Source organism: Lutjanus erythropterus, chromosome 1, assembly GCF_056507025.1.
Source record: "Lutjanus erythropterus isolate fLutEry1 chromosome 1, fLutEry1.hap2, whole genome shotgun sequence".
Classification (NCBI taxonomy): Eukaryota; Metazoa; Chordata; class Actinopteri; order Lutjaniformes; family Lutjanidae; genus Lutjanus; species Lutjanus erythropterus.
Genome location: NC_139317.1, coordinates 5563661 through 5591490, shown reverse-complemented (window position 1 = coordinate 5591490; position 27830 = coordinate 5563661). Strand labels below are relative to the sequence as shown.

Here is a 27830-nt window from a genome sequence, read left to right as displayed (position 1 = left end):
GGCCCTTAACTCAATATGTTTTCTTCCACTCAGTAATTGGAATATACAAACATAAGGAGAAGCTCTACTAACCGGAGATATTGTTTCTAAGTGCATCTGTAACTCACGGTGAAGGCACTCAGCTGCCATCTGCAGTTTATGTTTCAGACATTGTTTTGAGATTATGCTGAGAGTGTGTGTGGATGTGTGTGATTCGAGGGTTTTGTGTGTTAAAGCAGGCAGAAGAGGGCGCTGTTTGATTGATTCTCTGCATCACACAAGGTCCAGGAGTCAGTAAACTCATCTACATGTAGCTGACATACAGCACAGCTAATTTAAATTAACTTGTATCTTTAAATCATGCACAAGGAACTATTTGCCTTTTTTCAAGCTGTTTCAAGATATCTAAACCAAACTTTTCTAGACTTTCTAACCCCTGAAGCAGCACAGACCTGGAAAAACCTCCCACATGTTGTCAGACAAGCCTTGAGTCAGACCATTTTACACTTCTTACTTAACCAGTAATGGCTAAAAACTTCTATTCTTAATTTATAAATAAGCTGCAGTGAAGCAGATATGAAAAGATGGAGGTGATGATGATGTTAACCACTAACCAAACATCATCATTACTCCACATCTTTTTCTGCTGAACGCTTTAGCAGCTCATTACTTTAATTACATGTCTTATATTGTATTTTTCTATTTCTGTATTTTCATACTTCATATTGTTTGCTTTTGAATTTTCTGTAACTTTAACTACTATGGGCTTCTCTTGTATTTCTATTGTTTGTTGTATTTTTATACCCTATTGCATATTTTTGTACTTTCTGTACAAACATTAAAAATTGTAAGAACCCTCTTAATATGGCTATGTGACCGTCTGTTGCAGAGGTTTTCAAAGCCTGAAACTGTTGACCTCACCTCAGACGCAGCTCGGAAAAAGGCGTTTCTTCACCTCCACCTCTTAGTTTACTAGCTTAGTTTCATTCAGTTACTTTATGCTGATGATTATCTCAATAACTGAGTCGAGATAAACAAATATTGCTGTTTTACACACCTTCAGATTTCACAAAATACATAAAAAAAAGGTCTGTCCAAAGGTATTTATTGGTTTCTGACTGTGGGAAAGTGGGAAAAACATTAAAATACTTGGACTATCCTTTTAACCAGATCACACACATTTAGATTAGTCTTTCATGCTAAATCCTTTTCAGAACTTATATAAAATTTTTCACTTTCCTTCACTGATCCTGAGCAGGGATCACGATGAAAACCTCTGATGTCTTGTGAAATGTGACACTCTCATAAAAACAGAATCTGAAACCTTTTCCAAGCATTTTTGTTTTTACTTTATGAAGGCATGACAACATGAATATAACAGTCACATTAATGACAGCAGGGATTTACAGTCCATCTATCACCAAACAAATAAAGATCTGCATCGTCACAAAAAACACAGAGCGAAACTCTAGAGGATGAAGTGTGGTCGTGAGTCAGACATAAATCAAAGTCTAAATATGATACAAATAGACAGCAAGCATGATGATAGGAAGCATTTTTATTTTCAGAATGACCTGACGTGGAAACAACAAACAAATAATAAAGTGGCCTTTACAAAAATAACAGCACGCAGAATCTCTTGATATGTTTACAGAAATACAAAGCAAAAATATCTGTCGAATATCACCCCCCTCCCCTCCCCTCCCCTCCCACACCCCTCGGAGAGCGCTGAAGACTGCATGGGTTTGTTTCTGGTTGGTGCTTTTAGTTTTTGAACATGTCACACAACAGTTTCTCCATGGGAGTGTTTCCGATGGTCCTGTGGAAGAACAGCAGCTCTATCCGCTCCGAGTTCACAAACCGCAGAGAGGGAAGAAGAAGAAGCAGCTTTCCAAACCTGAAAATATATAAAAATTGCTATTTATTGCCAAGACACTGATAGATAAACTTTTATCCTATATTACCAACAATAAGAACTAGATCTACTGACCAGGTGATTGGTACAGCTGTGTTTTTTCCAACCTGAGCAAGAAACAAGCTGCAAAATACCTTAGAATATCCCCCTTTCTTCAAATACCTTTAAAGCTGTTTTACAAACTGCCCTGAAAAAAATATGATGCTGTTTTACAAAATCCTTGACTTGTGCTGGTACGACCTGTTTAATTTAATGTACTGTGCATGACATTGTTTTTTTTTTCATTTCTTTTGGGGGCTTTTCAGGGACTTTGTATTTAAACCAGTGGACCGTAGAGAAAATACATAATTTACTTTTATAAATACTGTCAGAAAATAAACTGGACTTGTGGTGGCCTGTCTGTGAGTGCATTTGAATCTAAAATATGTGTATTAAATTATTTTGACGTACCTGGCTGGTTGACTGGGGTAGTGTGAGCGGATGTGTTGTCCCAGCATCACTTGGGACTGATCCTGCAGGTTCTCCACCTGTTCTGGATCCTTCAAACCTCGAGTTTCTGTGGAGGAGACGAAACACTGACGTCAGTCACACAAATTCAAACAAATAATTATGTAATATTAGCTGCTCTTTTTGCATAATTATACTCATTCATAGTGACAGCTGACGAGAAACAGATTACAACAAATCTGGGCAAATTATGAATCAAATATCTCAAGTCTCATATCATTTTTCAACATAAAAATCTGCGAGAGGTGCGAGGAAAGACACATCTTTTATTCAAATGAGCAGGCTTCACTACTCTAATACTAATTTTTCATTTTTGTCTCCAGACTCTTGTGGCTTTTTCTGCAGTAACCAAATTTCTCAAAGTATTTAAAGTATCATTGAATCATTGGCTTACCCGGTTTGAAGAGCACGATGGCCTTGAGGCAGGCGAACTCCGTGGGATCGACGGCAAGGGCCTTGAAGCGGCTGAAGACCTCCTGCAGGAGGCGCAGGTCCAGGCTGGTGTAGCTGGTCTTTCCCTGCATGCCGGGGCAGAGGTCGGGCAGAGAGAGCAGCGGGCAGCTGTCCAGAGGCAGAGACCACTGGATGGCACAGAGCAGGAAGAGCTCGCTCCACGCCTCCTCCAGCAGGATCACCTGGTGGGATGAGAACAAAAGCTGGTAAGCAGAGACACTTAATCATGTCTTACTTTTACTTGCAAAATCCAAATAAAAGCTTAAAATAAAATCTGCAAAGTGAAAATGTGACCTGCGCTCCAGTGTAGTCATTAAAATAATACATACTGTATATGTATGAGAATATAGAGTCTGTCTCACCTGGTCTCTGAAGGGCAGGTTGGAGAACACCGGCAGGTTCTTTGCCCACTTCACTGACATGAAGAGCAGCCTCGCCGAGGTCTCGTACACGTTCTCAGAGCTGGACGGGTACAGAGCCATGTGGTACTCTGAGGACGCTCGCTCCGGCTCGTTACTGGTCACGTCAATGTTCTCGTCAACTGAAACAGATAAAGACCGAGGTCAGGACTGATGTGAATGTTGAACCCACTTTAGTTCAGTTTATGTACTGCTACCGGCGTCAGGTTTGGGTTTGATCCAGGTTTAGTCATTTAAAAATTTAAAAGAAATTTCTCTATTTCTATCTCTGACTGTGCCACTCGTGTGTTCATGCATGTCATATTGAAAGCTGATAACCAATCAATGTCAAATGGGAAAAGATAGTGTCACCAATGATTAGCCTGCTGAGGTAAAGGTCAGAAATGGATTAAGAAAAAGCACAAATACAGCCTCAAGTCTTTGTTTGGGTTATAAATTTGGCCTTGTTCTAATATGATACTCATGCAGAACTTGACGTAACGTGTATGTTAACATTTTAACGTTGTTAGCTTAGCTTGTTAGCATGCAATCTGTGAGCATATTCACATGCTAATACTGGCTGGCTACGTGCTGTATATTACATGCTAAATGGCACAAAAACACATTATTATGTGGCTTTCTTAAATACTTTATTCTGATTAGTCAGTTACAGCATGCTAAGGTCTGTTATTTCTGTATAACAGACCATTGCTATGAAGAACAGACTATTGCTATGACACAGTTCTGATCATAGACTCTGGAGGAGTAATAAAATTATTTTCAAATTAATATTTTCTATCAAAGTATTGACTTTTTTGGTTAGTAACGGTGTAATAAGTGTAAAAATGCACAGCGAGCAGGTCATTATTGCAAGATAAACCCTTCCAGGATGATTCATCAGCCTGTCTGGGTTTATTTCATTATTCCTTCCATAAAATCCGTGACTCATGGTGAAATCCACTTACTAACTAAATGTCCTGTGGGTATTAACTTCTTCAAATTCTTTCAGCAGACATTTTAAACTCCTTACGCTTCATGCTTCCTTCCTGAAAGTAGCATCTCTCACGCCCTACCAGTAAATGGAATTAAACCCTCACCTCCAAAAAAAAAGCCTTCTGTCCCTTTTTTTATTGATCCCAACATGCATCAATATTTCTAGTTTCTACCACAAATTATTGAATTCTCTCTTGAAGTGCTTTAATTGAAAAATGACAGAAAAGTACAGTTAAAGGGACCCCCTCCTCACCGTCCTCGGGCTCCAGCTTGGCGCAGGTCTCGGCCGTCATGAGGCTGGCCATGAAGCGGTGGTTGTTCTGGGGGCTGATGCAGCGCTGGGGGGCGACAGAGGAGGTGATGGCCATGGAAGAGGTGATGTGGGGCCACGTGATGACCGAGCCGCTGGAGGAGGAGGAAGAAGAGGAAGAAGAGGAGGAGGAAGAGGAGGTGGGCTCCCGTGTGGTGGCCAGGTGCTCCTTCTCAGGGTCCACGTCGATGGAGTCCAGACGGACCTGAGCTGTGCTGCGGGGCTGCCGCTCGTTCTGCACGGCTGCACAGAGGAAGAGGACGAAGAGTTTAAATTCTGAGCTTATTTATTTTATTTTGAGTGTCACATTTGAATCTCTGAAAGTGGCAGTGAAGTTCTGAAACATTATCTGATGTAGGGCTGGTCAATACATTGGAGTTAAACCTGTAAATATATTATACCATTATCACTGATATTGTTATACCATTAATATGTTTTATTTTCCTGGTTTTAAAGGCTGCATTACAGTAAATTTATGTAATTTTATGAACTTACCACACTGTTCTAGCTGTTTTGTTATTTGCCTTTTGCCACTTAATCATTATTTCCACATTATTGATGATTATTCATCAGGAATCTCATTGTTTTAATATTTTGTGAAAGCACCAACGTCCACATCATCCAGTCCTGACTACTTTACATCCTGTTGAGTTGTTTCGTCTCCAGCAGTGATTCCTGTTCGTTAAGATCAATATGTTTCCACACACTTACCGTCCTTATTCATGCCCGCCTGCAGGCACTTCTTCAGCCGACATGCCTGGCACTGGTTACGATGAGCTTTGTCCACCGGACACATGCCTGTACCAGCCTGGCACCTGTTAACACACAGCCAAAACATTAAAGGGACTGTCCCCTCAAAAAATAACAGAAATACTGTAGATTATGTAGGGCTGCACAAAATAATTCAAAGCTTTGTCCATAAAGTTGACATTCAGATTTAAAATCCACATTCAAACGCTGCACAGCATGTTTATTCCCTCTGTCTGAGGTCCTTATTTCAACACAACTGCAGATAAAGTTTAGGCTACGCTGACATTATTAATATTAAACCATTTGTAGAACTGTGGATCCCAGAGGTGGCTGTGTAGGACTCGCGTGATTCAAACATTTCCAATAACTCCAGTTTTAAATCGCAAAAGTCAAGATGTTTCTAAAAAAGAAATGAAATTAATGAAATGTAATTACTTCTGAAATGTTTCCACCTAACAAAATATTCTCCTTCAGTTCATGACTGTTGCCGTTTAGTCTTTAAAAACCAACATTGGCACTGCAGAAAACCATCATTTCTTGTACAATCTTACACAGAATGTAATGGTCTTTGTTGGCCATAACAAACTTTAACAGCTGTCAGAATGTTTTGGATAAAGTGCTGAAAATTATATCATCTTTACATCAGCTTTCTTTTTGAATTTGCCTAAATTTCCCATGATGCACCTCTTATACTAACTGGCTTTAATGGGATGGGGACATTGGTATCTGAAGTGGTAAAAAGACAAACTCCAGCAGCTTTCTCTTGCCTGTAGATGAGCCTCCTCCTCACGCTGCGTTTGAAGAAGCCGCTGCAGCCGTTGCAGGCGTAGATGCCGTAGTGTTTCCCGCTGCTGGTGTCTCCGCACACTTTGCAGACGAGGGCCGGGCTCAGAGCTTTCCCCGGGGCCGGGCTCTTGGCTGTGAGTCAAACACGGTCACACAGGGCAGGTCGGTTAGTGCCATTCATGTAGTCCGGTATTGTTTCACACATGTGCCTGCCATCTGCACCGTCAGCTCAGTCTGCATGCAGCTCTGCAGTCTGACTGTCAATATTGCACCAGCCGTTTGGCTCTGAAAATCTCATTTAGTGCATGATTATGAAAGTAAAACAATAAATGGCTGGAGGCAGATTAACAACTAATACAAACGATGCAGGGATACTGACATTAATCCAAATAAACCCATTAAATATACATAAATTCAGATAGCATTGCTCACAGTTGCATGATGAATATTTATTTTGGCCTTGTTTTACTTTAATCAAGCGTATTTGTATTAAAGAAATGCATTTGCGTCAGCTTGGAGCGATCAAAAAAATGGATTTATGTGCATATTCATGATCTTTCGGGTTTACTTCATGCTTGTGTGGCGTTAAAGAAACTTTAGTTAAATTAAACAGATGTTTTTGAGTTAAATATTTAAACACATAGAAGGCAAAAAATAGTTTGGTCACTTGGGACAACAAACCTGAGAGAAACAGAAACTTATAATTTAAATATCACAATGATGCATGTAAAAGGAAGTAGGTACATTTCTCCATTTACTTCGGGGTTGCTCATTTGTCTCTCCTGTCTGGAAACAAGTAGTGAAATTCGGAGAGAAACATTGATGTGATCAGGAGACGGGCCAAAACAAAAGTTTAGACTTGCATTTGCAGACTTTATTGGTGCGTCCTGGATTATTCTTCACCACTGAATGAGTGAGAAAAAGCCTGTTTTTGATGAATGGTTAAAATTAATGATGGACATTGCCACTTTTGAATAGTTTATGGTGTGTTTATGAAGAGCTCGGACATATCCTACGGATTATACTTTTAATCGCAAGGAATAATAATTACCTTGAGGGAAGTTTAATGAAGTCTGATCTGATTTCTTTAAATACATAAAGAAAGAAACATGAGAGACAGTGTTAAAAAATATTTCTGCCTGTTTAAAGAAAGGATGCCAGTATGTAGACATTTTTATTCCTTTTTCTTTGTTTCTTAATTTTTGTTCTTTCTTTTTCTTCTGTTAGACTGTCTAATGCCAGGATCTGGTTTTCTTATGTTTGCTTTGTCAATATGTTGTATTATACGGTTTACAAAAAACGTATAGAAAACTTAAAGATACCACAAAGAACTTTCCTATTTTGTTGATTTTGGAGGCCCCTGTGGACAAAATTGATAATGTTTCCACCATGATAACCACAAAATCTAACATCAAAAATAAACTTATCTAATCAAAAAACTTTTTTTTACAGGCTAACATACTATTGATTGTGACTTTGCCTGTGAAAATGTCAGCCCAGGCTCATTTCCTCTGATTTCGCTTTGGTCCAACCCGCTGGCAGGATTGCCTGGGGCAAGTAAAATGCCATGTTGGGCAAGTAAATCTGGCAACTCGAATGAAAAAAGTGAATAAAACAATTAAACTTTAGATAACTGATTGATGATTAAAGTAATTTGTCATGCAAAAGTAGCAAAAAAAAACTGTTTTCAGCATCTCAAATATGGTGATTTCACACTTTTCTCCATTTATCATCGCATTACACTGTATAATGTGTCTGTAATGTGTCTCTGGGTTTTGGACTGACAAAATGAGACATTTAAAGACATCACCTTAGACTTTTTGAAACCGAACACTGAGGGGCAGTTTTTCACTGTTTTCTGACACTTTACAGACATTGCAACCTAACATTAAACATAACAATCAACTTTAGTTTTTGTTGTTATATGATAACTTCTAATGTATGAAACAATTTGCACAGGGGCAAGTAAAAAATTAACTTAGGGCAAGTAGATTTCTGACCCAGGAAAGTGAAAAAAAAACACATTGAACCCTGACCTGTTGCTCGTGTTGGATGTGTGAAATTCTTACCTCCTCTGCTGTCATCAGTCCCGCCGCTCCCAGAAGACTCAGTGGGTGAGGCGGACGACATCATGGGGATCTTTGTCAGGTGATCCTCCATCATTTTCTTTTTTATGATTGAAAACAGAGATAAGAAACTTTTTTTTTGCAAACTGTTACTCCGCTTCTCAAGATACAATGTCCAGGATCAAAAAAGTTCAAGTTCCTTTTGAGTTTGTTGCAGCAAAAATTGTGAGGGGGCAGAAATGTGTATCTGTGAGGCCTCCGGTGGTTCCCAGTGGGCAGATGGCGGGTCGTGTCCCCTGCAGAGCCTCTACGGTGTGGTGATGCAGATGGGCTGGGGTCCTGCCATGAGCTCGAGCTCCCACTTGTTGCTCGTCAAACAGGCTGTGTCGTGTCCTCCCTGCGGCCGTCGGGGTCTGTCACTGAGTGTGGGTGCTCCTCCTCGGTGGCAGCTCCTCAAAAGGGAGCCCGTGGGGGGTGGAGGGGTGGAGGATTAGCCCCACGCGCTGTGTAAGCAGCATGCTTATTTGTCATCCTCTTAATCTTTACTGTTCATCTACTGGATCAATCAGTCACATTGAAGGAACATTGGTGCTCAGATCTTCATCATATCTGCAGAGAAAAACAGGAAAACAACACAGCAACGACTCCTAAAACTCTCTGGTTAGTAGAAGAGTTGTAACTTTAGACCAGTTCCCATCCAGCTCCGTCTCCTTGTGTCTCCTCTGTCCACGAGGGCATCCATCAGTCAACACTCCTCTTCGGTATCTGCATTTAAAGGGATGATTACATGAGGCGCACATTATTATATTTACCAGCCTCTTCGATTTGTATTTCCCCTCCTTTCCCTCCACTTTTTTGCCTCCAAATTCCAGCTCCATTTCCCCCGTGCTGTATATTTGATCTGTGTGATTGCCTCCCATCCATAATGACCCCCAGTGTTTGCTGAGGAGCTGCCTATTAACTCCCATTTCGCTCTTTTTTTTTTCTTTTTTTTTTTTGACAAACTAGAGATCATCCGCTTCCCTCTGGCTGCCAGGAGGAGAAAAAGGTCACAGAGGGAATAATAGAGTTTTGAATGGCTGATGTTTTCACTAATTTAGCTCATTCATGCAGCTCTCACATTTATTATTAAGAAGCCAGAATCATCGTCGTACATGTGGCATTTACATAGGCAGCAGCAGATTTTAGCTGCCACGGACCAGAGCTGCCAAGAGCTGAGGGAGAGAATATGAAACATGCAGCCGTGTAATCGAATTTAGATGAAACTGACTTGCTGTTTACCAAAATGTCAGGCAATTTGGAGCAAAATGAAAAGCATCAAACATTACTGCCATGATTAAGACCACAAGAAAGGCTTCAAAACAAAGATAATTAAGGCGTTAAAATAATCTTTTGTGTGATTGTGAAAATCAAACTGGAGAAAAATCACAGAGAATCCCTGTAAAAACAGAGTTACTGTTTTCCAAAGTCAAATTTCAAGCCCTTTTCAACAATTTTCAAGCTTTTCCAGCACATTTCAGGTGTGGTAAATTACATATGTTTATACATAAAGCAATGAAGCAAGTGGAGCAAATGCATCCCCATGATTCAGTTGGACGGAGCAAAGTTGTGGTTTAACAGCTCTAAAATAATGCAAACTAATGCATGTTTTGTACCCTCATACATCCAGACCTGGTCTCATTTACCATGCTGGTGGGAGTGACGTCTTGCTGTTATCACCTTTCATATTCAGTGTGTTCATGATTAAACAGCTTACTAGAAAACTGATCACAAGTTACAGAGTTCTTCATAGGTAGGTTTTTAATTTCACTGTCAAAGTGCAACAGATTGATGCAGTGACGGACTCAGGCTGTCTGAGGGTCAGGGGTGAAAAAAATAAAATAAAAAGGGTACCAGCGGCTGTACGTTATGATGCATTTATGGTGAAACATTTAGAGAGAACCCACGCAGACACGAGAACATGCAAACTCTGCACACAAAAGCAACAAACTCCCCAGCCGCCCACCTGGCCGAGGAGATCATAACCTTCTTGCTGTGAGGCGACAGTGCTAACCACTGCGTCATCATGCTGCCATAAAAAAACACACAAGGAACTATTAATTACTTAACCACAAAGGCCAACTAATTTAACTAACACGCTGGGAGGCTATAAGGTACTGCATCATGCTTTCTCCACTGGAAAGGCACCCTAAAAGGACCTTTATCAAGTTAGGGCCACCCTAGGACACTTTATTATGTTTTAGCTATTATAGGGGCATCCAAAAAAGCAGCATTAATTTCATACATGGGGGCAAGTCTTAACTTAATGCAGCAGATTAGGTGCGCAGAAATGCAGGAAATTTGTTTTAAATTACTTTTTTTTTTCTGGGGTAGGACCACCATGTATCTTTCCAAGTTTGCTCCCCAATTTTAAAACATAACCAGGCACCCACACATACACTCAAAATGATTATTTCACTTCTTCACCGCATTAATTCAGATGTTTTTGTGACGTAAGCCAACAAAAATAATTATCCACAGAAGGAAAAATTAAAGAAAAACAAATTTTCATGTTTCAAAATGTGTCCCCTGTCTGGAGCTGGGACCTGCCTGAGCCAATATCTGACTTTTACTTCTTTATCTAAAAAGCAAACTATTTGGAGCTATTTGTTACTTTATGCAAAATCCAAGCTCTTGTCAAACGTGTTTTCAAGGATTTGCAGCACTCGTACGAACCCTGTTCAAAACAGAAACTGAGAGCAGGTGTCAAACAGCACTTCTGTTAATAATGACAGAATGATCATCCTCTGACGGTCTGATAACATTCACTCGACTCTCTGCTCATTTTCATTGTTTGTTTCTTCACACAGTTGAGTGGTTCAAGTGAATGATCTTAATCTGAGGAGGACGCGAGCTGCCGTGTTTCTGACATCTGTGCGCTGCTGGCATCTGCACTGACTCTTTGTTGTTTGTTTTTCTGTTTGCTGTTTGTTCTGTGCCTCTAATGCGTGTTAATAACTGCGCCCATGACTCTGACCTTAGATTGGACATATGAGCATGTTAAAGCTGCATTAATTAAGTTTTCACACAAGAACATCTGACCATATTATATCACTCTGTAACGCTGCATCCAGCAGACACACAGCAACATTAACGTTCATTTGCAGTCGTGTTTCTGATCTATATTCACTCTCCTTTTAGGTTTCTGACTCCACCATTCCTGAGAAAAATGTCCCACAGCCCCTAAATGTTGCACTTTTTCACCAGGTAGAGACTAACTTTGGGCAGCTGCCTGTTGAGCATCAGAATACCAAAACAATGAGCTAAAAGAGTCAAAAAAGCTCTGTAGAGCTGATGGGATCTGTACAATTCATTATTCTGTAATTATTCTGTGGATTAGTCTGTATAAAAGAGATGGATGTAGCCACTTTCATGTTACATGGTTTGTGGAACACTGTTTCAGAACGTCGAGTTTGGTATTTTGGCCCTTGCAGTATTTGTTTTTTTGGAACCAGAAGTGACCATATTTGGATGAGAGGGATGAGTGAGGAATGTGTAGCAGAGGACTCACAGCTGTGTTAGGTTAAGGCACAAAAACTACTTGGTTAGGTACAGAAAAACATCATGGTTTCAGAGTTAATACAAAGAGTGATACAGTCCATGTGAGGAGGATGACTGGGTGGATGCTTGGGTCAAACACAGGACTTTAACAACTCGAAGCTTGGTTAGTAAAGTGCATCCATCATTCATGTTAACTGTGATGTTAACTGGGATTATAGTTTTAGCTGGAAAGAAGAGCCAAATCCTTGAGTGTTTTTAAGTACAACTGAATGCTGAAAAAACCCAGAATAGTCTCTCGTAGTTTTAATGGTATTAAAAAGTTTGCATCCAATGAAATACTGTCTTGCTTATGGTGCAGCAGAGCATGGGAGGAGAACACTTCTGTGCATCGGAGCGAACTACACTGTTTCTTGGTAGCAGGCCTCTCTGCACAAAAGCACAACTTTATGACTTTATTCACTGATTTTGGGTAAAACGGGATCATGTTTTTTCAGAGAAAATATTTTCTGTTTTCCCCTCTGATGGAAAGATAGCTTTACTTTCTGCTAAAGTACTGCTTTTAGTTCAGTTAACTGTGCAGCCGCCCCGCCTGTTAGTCAGTAGGACCACTGTCCATCCTAGCAATACATTCATAGATCACCTCATGGCGGGATGGAGTGCTATTGACAATTGTGAACATCGGTCTGTCAATAATCAATCATCAATTCTCTCCTGAGCAGCCTGTTTAACAGGAAGAGCATAAGCACTCTGCTCTCCATTTCGTGGCACTGTAATTAAACATTAAGAATCTAAATTAAATTAAATATTGATTGATTTTATTTATTTTTGAAATTGAACTCATAACCTCATTACGCCTAAAACCTGGCTAAATCCTGGCTAATCAACACAATCATTTGATGCATTATTCAAATTAAAAATAACAATTTATGCAGATTTAACACAGAGTTGACTGATTTCTGTTGAACAATTTGTTATTCTGTATTCATCTGTGTATTGGAAAACAAATAACTTAAAACAGTTGTCCTCAATGACAGCACCGTTTCATCGCTGCTAAACTCTTTAAGTAGAAAATTTGCTTGGGGAGCAAAATTAACGTCCATGTCAGCGAGTTGCAGCTCCACAATAACAAGGCCCGAGCATAATTGGAAAAACAAAGTGGAAAGCGGTTAAGTAGATTAGAGTTTGACCACATTTTGTCTGCCTGGGCACCAGCCGCCGTCACCAGAAGACGAAGGGGGGAAGAAACACAATTAGCTCAAAAGATTAAAAGAGCAGTGAAGACACACTCCTTGTAGGCATCTTTAGCCATATGGTGGCTACTCTCTTCACCCCTGATCGACACACTGTTGACCTTTTGTAAGATTTAACAGTTAATTAGTGTTCAGAGATCAGTGTCCAGCAGGCTTTCTGCGTGGATTCACCCCATTACTGATGTGGACATGGAGTCATTTATGTTTCTAAAAAAAAGAGTCAGGAAGCATGTTGGTACATTTTTATCCACCTAATTTCATGCACATTTTAATTTGTGTGTCCAAGAACTTGTTATAGCTGGCTGAGGTGGAAAAGTTTGCATATCGGACAAGAGAAGAAGAGCTAATTGCTGACGAAAACAGATTCTCCGAAAGCGCTTTGACATCATTTGACAGAATACAGAAGTACTTTTGCACTTTAACTCTTAGAGATTTTGTCTAAACTGTTGTGTTGTGTCAAATGTCTCACATGTTTAAGATGCATTCATGTGAATCGACTGTCCAGCATTGTGTCAAAAACTTCTCATGTTTTTGAGACTTTCTTTTATATGTGAAGCAACACGCCGTGTCCAAAACAAATTGCCCTCTCCATCATTCATCTGCTGTAGATAAACAGTGAATGTCTTGCTGCTGTTCATCGTTACAGCCCTCCAGTGTACTAAAAAAAAAACCAAGAATAAAAACAGTGGATGTGTTGGAGGTGAAGGTTTCCTCAGTGTCCCAGATTTGATCCAGACTTGGCTGTTGTGGAAGCTCGCCTCCCTCTCTGTCACCATCACAACTGATGCAAATGACACAAAGTACATGGGAATCAAAGACAATAATCCATACAAATATTTCAACTCTTTGTCTTTTTTATCATTTCTGGGGGAAAGGGGATCTCGTCACAGGCGCACAGGTGGAATTTCTTTTGTTTCTGTTAATTGGTGTTTACATGATATGCTTTTTTAAATGAGAAATCACTGCTGTCATACTCGCTCTAAAGAAAGCATCGTGCAGAAACATGTCAGCAGATTTGTCAGCTCACTGTCAATAAAATTCAGATCAATACATGAGGTGATTGTTTTACTGTTTCTGACTTCCTGCTGTCTTTTTTCTTGACACAGAATGTTTCAGAGTTCCTGGTGCTCAGTTAATAATGTTGCGTCACGTCCTCTTTAATATCTTCACATAAAGGTGGCTGACATAAACTCATTCAAGTGATTTTGCAGAAACTTCATTATTACTAACATGTAGTATATATGTATGTGTCTCAGTCTCTTCAGGAAGTTGTGATGATGCAACAATTAATGCAAATTCAACCAGTCACTCTACACCAATGATCATAGCTTCCTGCGAGTTCCACCAATCATCGCAATCCTCCATGCAAACGTCATACATGTACATGTCTCAACGAACAAACTCATAAGGCCTCATGCAAGAACATTTTCATATACTGCATATCTTAAATTTTTCTTACTTTTGTTCACATGAAGGTCTCGTAGTCATACAGGATAATGTCAACATAATTATGAAGTCACTGTTATTGACATTTATCAATGCTCTCTGCACGTTTTTTGCAATTTTCTCTTGCCTCTGCAAAAAGCGTCTTAAAACATTGCAACATGCATAAAATATTTAGTGCACCATTATTTCTTAAGAGTTTTATACTACAGACTTTGTATAGATGTCATATGATTGTTATCACAGTTGTATGGCCTGGTTCAGATTAAAAAAACAACAACTGGTGCACAAGACACTGCTGGGAAATAGCAGCATTCTGTTTCTTGGCCAATAAATTATGCGACATCAGATCGGTGCACAGACCTAATCCAGCATTTTAGTCTGTGTTGGAGGTATTTCTATTACTGGTATCAGTATCAGACCAGCCTCAGACACCTGAGAAATTTTCTTCTTTTCAAAGACCTAGAAACCAGTTTATGATTCAGACTAAAACCAGCTAGTGTCAGACTCATCTCTTCTTCATGTATTATGCAGCTTTAATTTACTTATAATGTGCTGGTGGTGCCTTTTAATATCTTATGAGCAAAAAGACCTCATGAGTGATAGCATTATTGCTTTATTATTTATTGAAATCACGTGTATTATCCACTCAAATAATGTGAGGCATGCAAAAGGGGTCAGGGTTAGGGTTTGTAAACCCTTAATTATTAATATGAGTTATAATTATATTTAAAAAAAAAAAAAAAAAAAAAAGACCATGATCTGTTTGTACCGTGGCTGTCCTTTAAGAAGTACAAATCTCTAAAAAGTACATTTTTCATTGCTGTTGGAAAAACAGCAAAGTTTTGTCGTGATGCATTTTCCAGCAAATCCAAATGTTTGAATAGTTTATTTAGCTTTAAGAAGTAGGAGATTTTTCTCAGCCAGTAAAGGAACACTTCATCCGTTTTCTTCAGTTTATCAGAAGAAATCAAACTCAAAATCATCAAATTTTGAAATAAATCAGGGATAAATAACAACCAATCTGCATGCGTTCCCTGCATTAATAAGGCCGGTGTAGTATTAAAGTGACACCTGCTGTGGGAGTGTGACCGTGCTGAGCTGCAGATCAGATCTGCTCTCTATGTTTAGAAGATGAATCTGTCGATGAGATGACCAGCGGGCCAATCGCAGCATGATGACACTTTACATAACGATGATAAGCTGCGGTACACTGTGACACCATCAAGTTTTAGGTGAAGACTTGCTTACACGAGCAGGCCATAGATTATGCCAAGACAAATAGATTAGCATGGGAGCAGCCTTATATTAGGATTCAAAGAATGATTAGAGGAGCCGTGTTATGTAACGACATGAGTCTCTGCTATGAGTCTCCTGGTATGAGTCTTCATAAACGCGTCTAACTCGCCGACACAACAACAGGCTGACAAAGCTGCACCCTCTTTACCTTCCGTTGAAGGTGAAATATGTCTGAATGAGAAATTATTTACATGTATTTATTGCATTATATTCCCAATGTTTTAACATAACTCGAAAAATGAGGCCTTCCCTGACTTTCTCGTTGCCTGTAACAGTCTGTGGACAGATTTCTTTGCAAAGGACTCAGGACGTTTTTTTTTTTTTTTTTCTTTTGTTTGTATGTTTTTTTTTTCCTGGGAATACCCAAAGGATGTTTATGCACACTACAGAGTGCCTTGTGTCTCCTCTGTTCCCAGCACCAACATCCTGCAACGCTAACTAACGTTAGCTTAGGAATGGAGTCTGCTAACTGATCAGCTCCCACCAAAACACAGAGTCCAACACAAAGTCCAAAGTAAAAGCTAACATAACTGCAAAGCATGTGAAATATATTGTGAAATTGTGTTTTTAGCTAACATGAGCTTGCTGGATAACACAGATGAACTTCTTGCTAAATAATACAAAAATCAGCTAATTCATCCAAACTCCCAGTGCTGATCTGGTTTGTGAATTGGCCAACTTGCTGTTTGCCAAATTACTTCATCTGCTAATGTGATGCATGTAACTAAATTATTTATTACCAAACACTGTTATTTTAGCCAACAATAAATGGCATAACGGTACAGAGCAATAATGACGGCTTTCAGGCAGTAGCATCCAACTAGCTAACTGAAACCTAAGCTAAGTTTAGCCTGCTAGCTGTAACTTAGCTATGCAGCTATAATTGACTGTAATTTATTTCAATATGTTTAAGGTTTAATTTTCTGACTTTTTTTTTGTTGTTTTTCTCACACGAGTGCACAACATGTAAATAATATCTATTTCTACAGATTTTAGACACAACAAAATCTGTTAAACTGATGCTTGAACCAAGTCTCATCTAGTCCCCAAATTACTTTTATCATTATTATTAGTATTTTTTATTTTTAATATATCTGGCCAACAAACAACATGGGTGAGTGTTTTATGCTAAAACAGTTAACTGATTAACTCAAAATTAATGCAGATCAGTCTGCTTTTTATATCTGTATCAGTTATGGACTTATTGGAGTTTCATACATAAGAAATCCAAATATTTGTCATTTGTTTGTAAAGTGTAATTTTTTTTTTTTTTTTATTTACCATAAATTGAGTAATCACAAGTATTGATAGATTATTTATGAATGGGTAGTGAAAACTTTTTTTTAATTTGTACTCCTGCAGAGAAGAAGATCCATAATTATTTGAAATGAGAATGAAATAACTTTTTGAAAATATTTTTAAATTTTTCAATAAAATAGTTTCATTTGACTATTATTTTATCTATTTATCTATAAATATCATGATTGATCTTTTTTTTTCGTAGTCATCATTTTCCTCTTATGTTTAATATTATAATATCACTGTCATATGAAAACCATGTATCTCCAAAATCTTTTTTAAATTATTTATGAAGCTTAAGAAATATGAAATGTTTTTCAACCCAGTTAATAGTTTTATAAGATTGATTTGTTAATTGATTTACCGACTTTATAGTTGAACAGGTTGCATGAATTAATTAAATGAATCTTTGGTTCCATTGTCAGACGAGAGACCAGCCATAAAAAGTGATTTGATCTGAACGTGTCGGCCATGTTTGTACAACACACCTGATTACATCACTGCCCTAACACACTCAGTAACCTCAGCAGCCTGAGCAGGCCACACATATGAAAGAGGATAAAAGAACACACACACACACACACACACACACACACACACACACACACACACACACACACACACACAGGGGGATCATGAAGGAAACTCAAGGAGGAGGGTGGAGATGAGGGTGGGGGGGCTGTTAAATCTGATCTGACCAGTGCTGACGACGGCAGTGTGTGTGTGTGTGCGTCCTCACATCAGCCTGCATCAGTGTGTGTGTGAGTGTGTTTGTTATATAACAGTGTGATAAAGCTGCCTCTGGGATCTGACTGTGGCTGCTGAGCCTCTTACCTGTGTGTCAGGTGTGTCAGGTGGAAGGCTCTGGTGGCAGATCTTCATCTTCAGCATCACTCATCTCTGTGGATGTCGAGACGAACTCGCGGTGGTCTGTCAACACAGACAAGAAGACTGATATAAAATCTACTCAGTCCATTCAGGGATCTCTTTACTGCCATATCTTCTAATTTCTTTCTTTGCCTGCTGGCATGTTTTATCAGAAAAATCTATTTATTTTCAGTCCTAACCTCTGAGAGAAAATAACAGAATCTACAGTCGTGCTTGTGAGGCTGTACTTGCCTTGCTGTCCTAAATGTTTATCAAGTAAAAAGTTTAAAAAGTTCATCATCTCAGTTTGGCACGTTGACTGGCATCAAAGGACCGATGTCTAGGATTTAGTGGCATCTAGTGGTGAGCTTGTAGATTACAACCAGCTCCCCTCATCCTCACCAAGCCTGTAGGAGAACCTGTGATGATGGAGATATAAACAGGTTATTCTAAGGTGACAAAAACAAAATCATTCTAAATTTTAGGTGATTATACACTGATGAAAACATACTTCAAACATACCGGCATATTCTTCCAGAAAACAGTCATCATGTCCAAACACAGTGGTACAGATCATAGTTGCTTTCTGGTATTAATGGAAACACAAATTTTATTTAATATTTATTAATTTTCTCCCTTTTTTATGCTTAAAGTTTCTATAGTTTGATTGTTTCATGTTTTAATAGTTTGTTTTATGTCACCGGTGTGTCCTCTCTGTACAATAAAATACAAACAATTTTATTAACCCCACCAGAGGTAATTCATATTTTCACTCATTTTTAATTTCAGCCATGTACTGAATGATCCCATGCATGGTCCAGAGCCCCTGTCCAGCTCGGGGCCTCCTCTTGTCTCATTCAGGGGCCCTTACAGCTGCGCTGGAGGCCCTGCAGCCTGTGTGTAAACTGTTGGCAGGAGTGCGGCCGGCCGTGTGTCCAGCTCTCTCTGTCCTGACCTAGATCTCTGACAGTAAACAGCTGCTTCCTAAAGCGACGTCGTGCTGCCATCAGCAGAACGGCCCGGAGAGATAAATGTCAGATTGGTCCTCGGCTGAGCCTCTTGATGCAGCTCAGGGCCCCACGGTTTGTTTAGGAGATCCACAGACACTTAGCAGCCAACTGCTGCTGTGGCTGCTGCTGCTGGCGGCATTGTTTTCTTTTGTTTTTTTGTTTTAACACTGTTTGCATTAAAAAAAATCACAGTGCAGGTCTTTGAAATCATGTCCTCATTAAGCTGGTTTACAAAAACTGTACATGAGTTAATATTCAAAACATTTTATTAGACTGTGCAAAATCACACAATGGATTCCACATATGGTACAGCAGGACTGATACAAACTTTCAGTGTTATCTGTGGTTGTTAATTGCAGTGTTTCCTTTATTAAGAGGTTCACTTAAACTTAAAGTTTAAAATAAATCTATTGTGACTTGGTTTTCTGCTATGATAAAGGTTTGGTTGTTTAAGCATTAAAAGCAACTTTTTGTGTGTTTTTGGTCTGAATGAAGAGCTAAATTCATCATGTTTCCTCTAACTGATGACACATTGATGAATACTTGTACTTTTTGCTGGCTGCAAATCAATCAGTCCACTTTTTGACCCTTTGGTTAGGTCAAAGGAAAGATTGTAGTAGTTATCCTTTCAACAGGACGACACTGTTTATCAGTTCCTTCCAAAATGCACACGAATAAACCAAAAGATAAAATCAGTGTTAATATAAATTAAATTAATAGATTCTAAGGTCTGTTATTTCTGTGTAACAGACTGTTGCTATGGACAAATAGCCATAGATTCTGGAGGATCAATAAAATCATTTTTAAATTAATATCCTGTGTCAAATTATTGATTTCTTTTTAAGTAAATAGCTGTGTAATATGCAGGAAAATGTACAGCAAGTGGATCATTACTGTGAAATAAACCAGAGTGGTGTCAGTGGAGGTGTCATCCTCACTGAACTGTTCACTGTACATTATCCCTTACATAAATAAATCAGTACTTTGAAAATTAAGTCATTATTTTGAGAAAGTTTCTTGTTATTTTGCAATACTAAGTCAGTATTTTGGAATATGAATGAATAAAAATAAAGCTGACTTTCTGTGGGTTTATGAGGTAATATTTATGATTAAGTGGATATTTAAGCTCACAGTAGCAACAGTTCAACGATGAATTAACTTAAGAAGATTTTAATAATCCTTTTGAATGTCAACTGTAGTCAAAGAGTAGGATTAAAAATTCCAGGTATTCTATAATTTACCAAGTATTAATCCTTAATTACCTATTTAGCACAGTGTAACAGACTCTTTTAATGGGTATTATTTAACCCAAAAAAGGAAATTTAGTTACATTTGTCTCAATTTACCTCTGATAACAGATATGGTATCAATAACATTTTTAATATTTCAAGATTTTTAAGTTTTTATCCTGCACAAAACTACTGAAAAAAAGAGAGCTGATGATTTTAAAACTTGGAGCTTGGTGCTGTCTTCAAAGTACAACACCTTCATTTTCAACTCCACGTCCACTTCTCACCTGTCTCATTTTCATTTCTGCATTAGTTGAGGAAAACAAACTGATCACAGAAGCGTCTGTCTTTGAGTCGGAGACCTAATTTACCTCGACCGCTGCTTCTGCTGCGGATTAGTTGAGATGACTTTAGATGAGATTAGGGCCCCCGTGGAAACACAGAGGAAGCAAGAAGATTACAGCAAATGAGGTAACTGAAACGACCATTGTTATATTTCTGGAAGCTCCAGGACAGTGTCACTGCTTTGTTTCGACAGACGGATGAACTGTGAGGAGTGTTGTACTTTCCAAATGTCACTTGATACAATAACTCTGTTAAAAACTGAAATTATCCTGAAATGTCAGACACGTGAAAAGCAGTTTTCTCCTGCGTTTCATAGCCTCATGGACCATCAGGGATATTTTTTAGGAAATCAGGCAAATTTAGAGCTGCAACATCAGTCTATTAATCAATTAGCTGATTGAAAGAAAATTAGTTGCCGACAATTAAAATCTTAATTAAAATTGCAATATGGCCAACTGCATTTTTCCAGTCACAAGAGACACAGTAGTTGCTCAAGGTGAAATGAGTATCAAAATTAAATCATATAAATTAATATTTTAGAATATTATTTAATATTTTAAATTAAATATTTTTGTGCTGCAGAGATGTTCTGATATACACATCATTTATAGACGTGTTTGTTTGGTACAGGTTGGAACAAAAATCACAGCATAATCATGTTTTTCAATGAAATTGAGAACAACGATTCAAAAAATCAAAAATCATTCCCTCATTCCTGTCAGATCCTCCCTTTAGTCAAAATAATGGAAAGTAGACATTTTTTCAAAATTGTTCAGTCCCACTGTAGACTGAAACTAAATTAAACTGTTAAATTGAACTAAACTAAAATACAAAACTGGCAAAATAACCAATTTTATTTGATCAGTTTAGGCATTTGTAACATGATTTATGATTTTCATGTGTCATTATTTCTGACTCAAAAGCCACTCAACTGATCTGAAAAGCAACTATCCAATAAATTGATAATGACTTTTTAAAAAATGCTTTATTTTTAAAGCTCCTACAAGGAACGTTCTTTTTTTTTTATTTTGGAGCCCCATGTGGACACAGGTGGTAGTGTTTCCTCCACAATAACCAAAAAAAAAAATAAAATCAAATTCTACTTACTGTTGCCAGTTATAATAAACTAGAGCTGCAACAATTAATCAATTAATTGATTATGAATTGATTATTAAATTAATTGCCAACTATTTGGATAATCAATTACTTATTTGCTTAGACTTTTCACCATTTTCTGACTTTTTAAAACAAAGCAACTATTAAGCAATTCATCAAGAAAACAACTTATCAATTGATCGACTATAAAAATAATCATTAGTTGGAGCCCTACAGTAAACTCATGTCAAAATCCTCGGTCATGCCTGCCTCATGAATTTCTTGTTTTTCTTTTTTAAATTTGTTTCATTTTTTAATTGGAAAATCTGGTTCAGATTTAAATAGCTGTCGTTCACTTCTGCAACAAAATCCCCAAATCCTCCATACACATACAACAAAACAAAAATAATAACTTTTTAAAAATAACTTTTTAAACTTTTTTTTCTCAGCAGTTTTGTTTCTTTAACATGAGAAAGACAAACAAATGTAATAAAAACTTTTTCTTTGTGAGTCTCTGGAGGGTACAGTAACAGTGTTTACACCACATCCTTTCATTAATAATGGAACCCACTTTATGGGGCTCTAATACCCAACTCATCCCCTCACCCGTCCGCTCCCCCACCGTCTCACCCTCTGGCTCATCTACTGACTGCTGACACAGCCATTACTCACCAGTTTAAAGCAGCTCTTTGGCCGTGCGGCTCAGTGGGTTCGTTAAGATTTTGGTGGGGGGGCGGTGTGGGGTTGGGGGGGTGGTAGGGGGGCAGTGTCGCGTGTTGGTTTGGGAGGAGGTGGGTGGAGTGCATGGGGTCAGGCCAGTGGGCAGCTGGGATTACCACCGACCCGCCATCTGCTATCCAAATTATAATCCGAGTGAGGAAATCAATTGCCTGAGTAAATATCAGGTATATAAGCTCATTTAACCAGTAAAGTAAAGTAAACTAACAATTTGACTCTGCTTCACCGATGAACCAGAGGCAGTGTGTCATCAGTATAATCAAATATAATTAATCTTTTCATTCATTTCATTTATTCAGAACCATGTAGGTGTCTGAAATATGATCAGTCACTTATCTCTTTTTCCCCATAAGTCTGTGTTTGTAACACTGGTTTGGACCAACAAGAATTAATTTACATTAAATCTTGGTTCAACTTTAAATTATGTTGTTATGTAGATGAGAGGATTGTAATAATAATCTGCTCTCTCAGACACAACCTGGGCATTTCTTCTAACGAAGCACAGCCCACAAGCTAATGTTAGCGTAGCTCCACTAAAGGTGCCTTAAAGGGATAGTTCACCCAAAAATGAAAATTTAGTCATTGTCTACTCACCCTCATGCTGATTGAGGGGCGGGTTTATTTTTTTAGTCCACAAAACACTGCTGGAGTTTCACAGGAAAACAGTGCTGCAGAGTCTCCCAAACAATGGAAGTCAATGGTGACTGGTTATGGTGAATGGTTCAAATGTAAAAAAAAGACAACAGAATAAAAATATAAAAAGCCTCCATACTGCTCATCTGGTGTGATCCAAGTCTCCTAAAGTCCTGACATGCGTTCACACACCACACACACCACACACACCCAGTTCAGACAGCGTGCATGTGAACGTGGCTCCAAACAACCTACAGTGAAGATTCAAGCTGAAAACATGGTGTAAATAACATTTTCATCAGCTTGTCATGCTGGGGCTTTAGGAGACTTGACTTACACCAGACGAGCATTTCATGTTTTTATTGTGTCGTTATTTAACAATTGAAAACTTGTCACCAGTCACCTCTGTTGTTTCTGAGATTCTGCAGCGCTGTTTTCTTGTGAAACTCCAGCAGAGTTTTGCAAACTAAAAAATTTAACTCGCCCTTCAATCAGCATGAGGGTGAGTAGATGATGATTTGACTTCCATTTTTGGATGAAATATCCCTTTAAACAGCTTAAAAGCTGCTGTGTACACAATAAGTGTGTATTTGCGTCTAAAATTAAGGGGGAGAAGATTGTTTTAGTACACATTTTTAGGACTAGGACAAATAAGACAAATCCATTTTTTTATAATGCATTGTTTTAGGATGTTGACAAATTTCTATAAAATCCCTTCTGCCCTGGGAATAAGTTCGGGCTACACAGTTAATCACAAGTTTATCGAAATCGCAGGAGGTGCAATATTTGTTAAAGGACAAATGTGAGTCAAAAAACTTTTGAATGAATTAATTTCATTTCCTACAAATCTGATTCTACAGACTCAACAAGCATCTTAATTTGGCACAGATTCCTGCAAAAAATCAAAATCACACCATAGTCATTTTAACACATTTCTCAATCAAATAAAAATGATGATGTTAAAATGATCATTGCATTTGCAGCATCAGTCGCAATTAGATTTTTTTTTTTTTTTTTTAAATGTTCAGCCCTAGAATGAGTGGAACTATTTTACAGCATAGTAAAATAATAAAGTTTATATAGTTTTCTCATGCACGTTTTAAATCTAAATTGGCTTTCCAAGATATTCAGTCATGTCTTTTGTATTTGTGAGCAGTTTTATTCTCTGAAACATATTTTAGGCTCCGAGTGTAAGTAGATCACAGTTCTACCACATCAAAGCTTTGACAAACTGAACTCCAGATGCTGCAGATCCCTGACAGATAATCCAGCTCCACCTAAACGTGTATTTAATTGACTGTATTACCAACTCAGACCGGCCCATAATGAAACCCTGGTTGCGTCATACACGGTGGCCCCTAAGCTGACCAATATGACCAATAATGGTTAGATTTATCTTTGAAGAACACAGATGCTGCTCCATATGAGTCACACAAATAACATGCAAAGCTTACAGCCGCTAATTCAAGCAGATGCCCCGCCTGGCACACTTTTTCCCGCCTTTTACTAATGCATCATATTGTTATCTAATCGGCTCAGACATAATTAAAATGATATCCACATCCTCTCTTTTGAAACATATTATCTTCAAACATTCAAATCTCCAACTGCGTTAATCCTGAGGAAAACAATTAATTTCCATGAAGCAGCGTTTACATTATGCAGGAACCTCCTGTATGTTCTCCGGTATGCTCTAAGATAATCGGCTAACATACAGCAGCTCCTGTGTATTAACTGAATTGTATAGAAAACCAATATGGCCTTCAGCAGAGGCAAAATGGTAGATCCTGTCTGATGCAGTGAGATTGCCCCCTGAGGTCACTGCAGTGGTCATTTATTGTTGTGCTGTAGAGTGTGATGCTGCAGAGGGGCGTCGGTGGAGGATTAGCGAGCGGTGGCACATGTCAGGGAGTGAGAGTGTGGACGAGAGCGTGCTGGACAGAGCGGGCAGGCGGGCGGGCGTTATGGGGCTCAGAGCTGGTGACACACAGCCGAGCATGCAGGAGCACAGACAAGGAGGAGAGGGCAGCTCGAGTCTTAAGATGTCTGGTGATACATTACACAACCCGTAGTTTATCCACACGTGTGTAAAGCCAGCAAACATGAGACGCCTGCCAGAGGTGCGGATCATCTCTGCATTACAGTCAGTCCAGGATCATGTCCGTGTGTCTGCATGACGTGCAAATCATGTTCAAAATCCAGACGCCCGACGAGGAGATATTTGGACGTCTGTGAAAGAACGGTGCATGAAATCTTTCTTATTTATTACAAGGCTTTATTAAATACTCTATTCTGATTGGTCGATTACAGCATTCTAAGGTCTGTTATTTCTGTATAACCGACTGTTGCTATGTATTAAAGCGCGTTGCTATGGACACAGGAACAATAAAATCATTGTTAAATCACTGAAATCATTTTAAAATTAATATTTTGTGTCAAATTATTTTTTTTTGGTACATAACTACATAACAAGCAGGATAATGTACTGTCACCAGGTCATTGTTGTGAAATAAAGCCATAAAATCATTTTAACATTAATATTTTGTGGGATTTTTTTTTAGTAATCTAATAAATGGGATAATGGATGGTGCAGGATGATGCAACATGTCTAACATAGTTTTGCAATAGTTGGTGATTCATGACTTAAAGTGGTATGTTGCACTCATACCCATCAACCCGAGTTCCACAGTGCAAAAACAAGTGTTTGGTGTTGCATAAAAATGATTCTGAATTTATTTTAAGGTAAAATATTTACATGTGGCTTTAACTACCATTAAAATGCGATCATTAAAATATCTGTTTGAGTTAGTTAACCGGATTTTAAAGCTTACTGTCCATGAAATACAGTTAAGCTTCATCTACATGCTGCCCTTTGCTACTTTTAATATGGTTCATGGTAGCTGGACCAAAACATGTTTTTCTTCATCTTGGATTTGTGCAGCCGGCGTCCTCAGCAGGTTTGCAGCCAGTCAGGCCGCTGCTGCCATGTAATCAGGACGGGAACTCGAGCTGTCCCTCAGCAGGTCGCTGTGGCCCCACTCATTATCTTATCTCCCTTTGTAACCCGCTGTAATTCACCCTCTCATGATTGATGATGTCGCTGTCTGATTACACCAAGACAAAACCCCCTTAAGATCACCTTTCGCTCCTGCGGCCAACTCCACGAGCTCCACGAGGTCCGCTGGAGAGGAGGGGGGGTTGCCATGTTGAGCTGCTGTCACGTGCACATCAGGCTTGTGTTATTTCTGAGCAGGAATCAGCACAATGTCGTGAATTATGATTTCTAACAAATTACCTGACATATTTCTAATTTGCTCTGCTATTAACACAACCCCCAATTCCAAAAAAGTTGGGGTTTGTGTAAAAGTTGTGCAAAAACTTTTCAACCTGTATTTGACTGAATATAGTACAAAGACAAGATATTTAATGCTCAAACTGATTACACACTGTTGGAACACATGCAGAATTTGTCTTGGCCTCGTCTTGTTAAAACAAGCTGGAACGTCTCTGAAAAAGATGTCGTCTGGATGGCGTCATATGTCGCTCCAAAACCTGTATGTACCCTCAGCATTAATGGGGCCTTCACAGATGCGACAGTTACCCATGACCCACATGCTGGCTTTTGAACTTTGCGCTGGTAACAATCTGGATGGTCCACTTCCTCTTTAGCCCAGAGGACACGACGTCCATGATTTCTGAAAACAATCTGTGGATTCGTCAGAGCACAGCACACTTTTCCACTTTGCGTCAGTTTGTCTCAGACGAGCTCGGGCCCAGAGAAGTCTGCATGGTAGAGTCTTAACTTGCATTTGTAGATGCCGCCTGAGGGGTCAAAGGTCACAGGCATTCAGTGTTGGTTTTCAACCTTGCCCCTTGCGTGCAGAGATTTCTCTGGATTCTCTTAATCTTTTAATGATATTATGGATCGTAGATGATGAAATCCATACATTCCTGCAGTTCTGTGCTGAGGAACATTATTCTTAAACTGTTGGACTGTTTGTCCAGTTTTTCACAAAGTGGTGAATGTCATCCCATCCACGCTAATAAACAACTGAGCCTTTCGAGGATGCCCCTTTAATACCCATCATGATACTACCACCTGTTGCCAGTTAACCTGTTCCCCTGTGAAATGTTCCAAACAGGTGCTTTTTGAGAATTTCACAACTTTTCCAGTGTGAAATGTTTTGCTGGCATCAAATTCAGAATAAGTGTATATTTATAAAAAAAACAAAAAAACAATAAAGGCTATCAGTCTGAATCATTCGGCTTTTCTTTATGTTTTACACAATGTTCCAACTCTTTTGGAATTGGGGTTGTACAAGAGGTCAAACTTTTTTTGAGAGGAAGGTCATTAAATTTTTAGTGATACTGACTCATGTTTGATTGATTTGGAAGGTAATTTTCGAGATGCATCTCACAAGACACTGAGCAAAGTGTTTGTGGTAAGGAGCTTCGTGTGGTTCAGCAAGAGAAGAAATAAGAAAGCTGTGGTATAAAACATTTAGGCAGGAGGCTCCTCTGCTTCAGATCATGTCCCTGTCCTGCCTTGGACAAATCAGATAGGTAACCTGTGCTCTTTTTAAGCGAGACAGTGAGCCTCATCTCTCCATGCGGCAGGTGGAGACAGATGCCTCATTATCCATGCCACGGGGGACAAAACAAGCCCCGGACCCGATGGCCCCCCCGCCGGCGTTTAGTTTCCAATGCACCAACATGGGGCAGCCTTGGACGGTCGCCGGGATGCGCTCATCTCTGACCTCAGTGAGCGCAGGTCGCTCGCAGAGTCACATTAAACTTTCAGAGAACCCAAAGGTCCCCGTCAGGAGTGTTAACAGCAGCATTGTCCCGGCTCCTCCTGGCTCAAAGGGCCAAGTGTAACAAGGCACCCCCTCCAGTGGTCAGGGCCGCCCCCCCTGGGTCCACAG

General features: G+C 39.1%; 1 protein-coding gene across 1 annotated transcript; it reads right to left on the bottom strand.

Annotated features, from left to right (window-relative positions):
* Positions 1-1304: 1304 nt before the first annotated feature.
* Positions 1305-17916, bottom strand: LOC146332565 (photoreceptor-specific nuclear receptor-like). Its single transcript, XM_084730530.1, has 9 exons — positions 17823-17916; positions 8161-8922; positions 6073-6223; positions 5267-5370; positions 4499-4798; positions 3217-3395; positions 2796-3036; positions 2345-2450; positions 1305-1876 (listed from the first exon to the last, which is right to left on the bottom strand). Exons 2-9 carry the CDS (start codon positions 8252-8254, stop codon positions 1744-1746), a joined length of 1308 nt encoding a protein of 435 aa, XP_084586656.1. The 5' UTR covers positions 8255-8922; positions 17823-17916; the 3' UTR covers positions 1305-1743.
* Positions 17917-27830: the final 9914 nt, after the last annotated feature.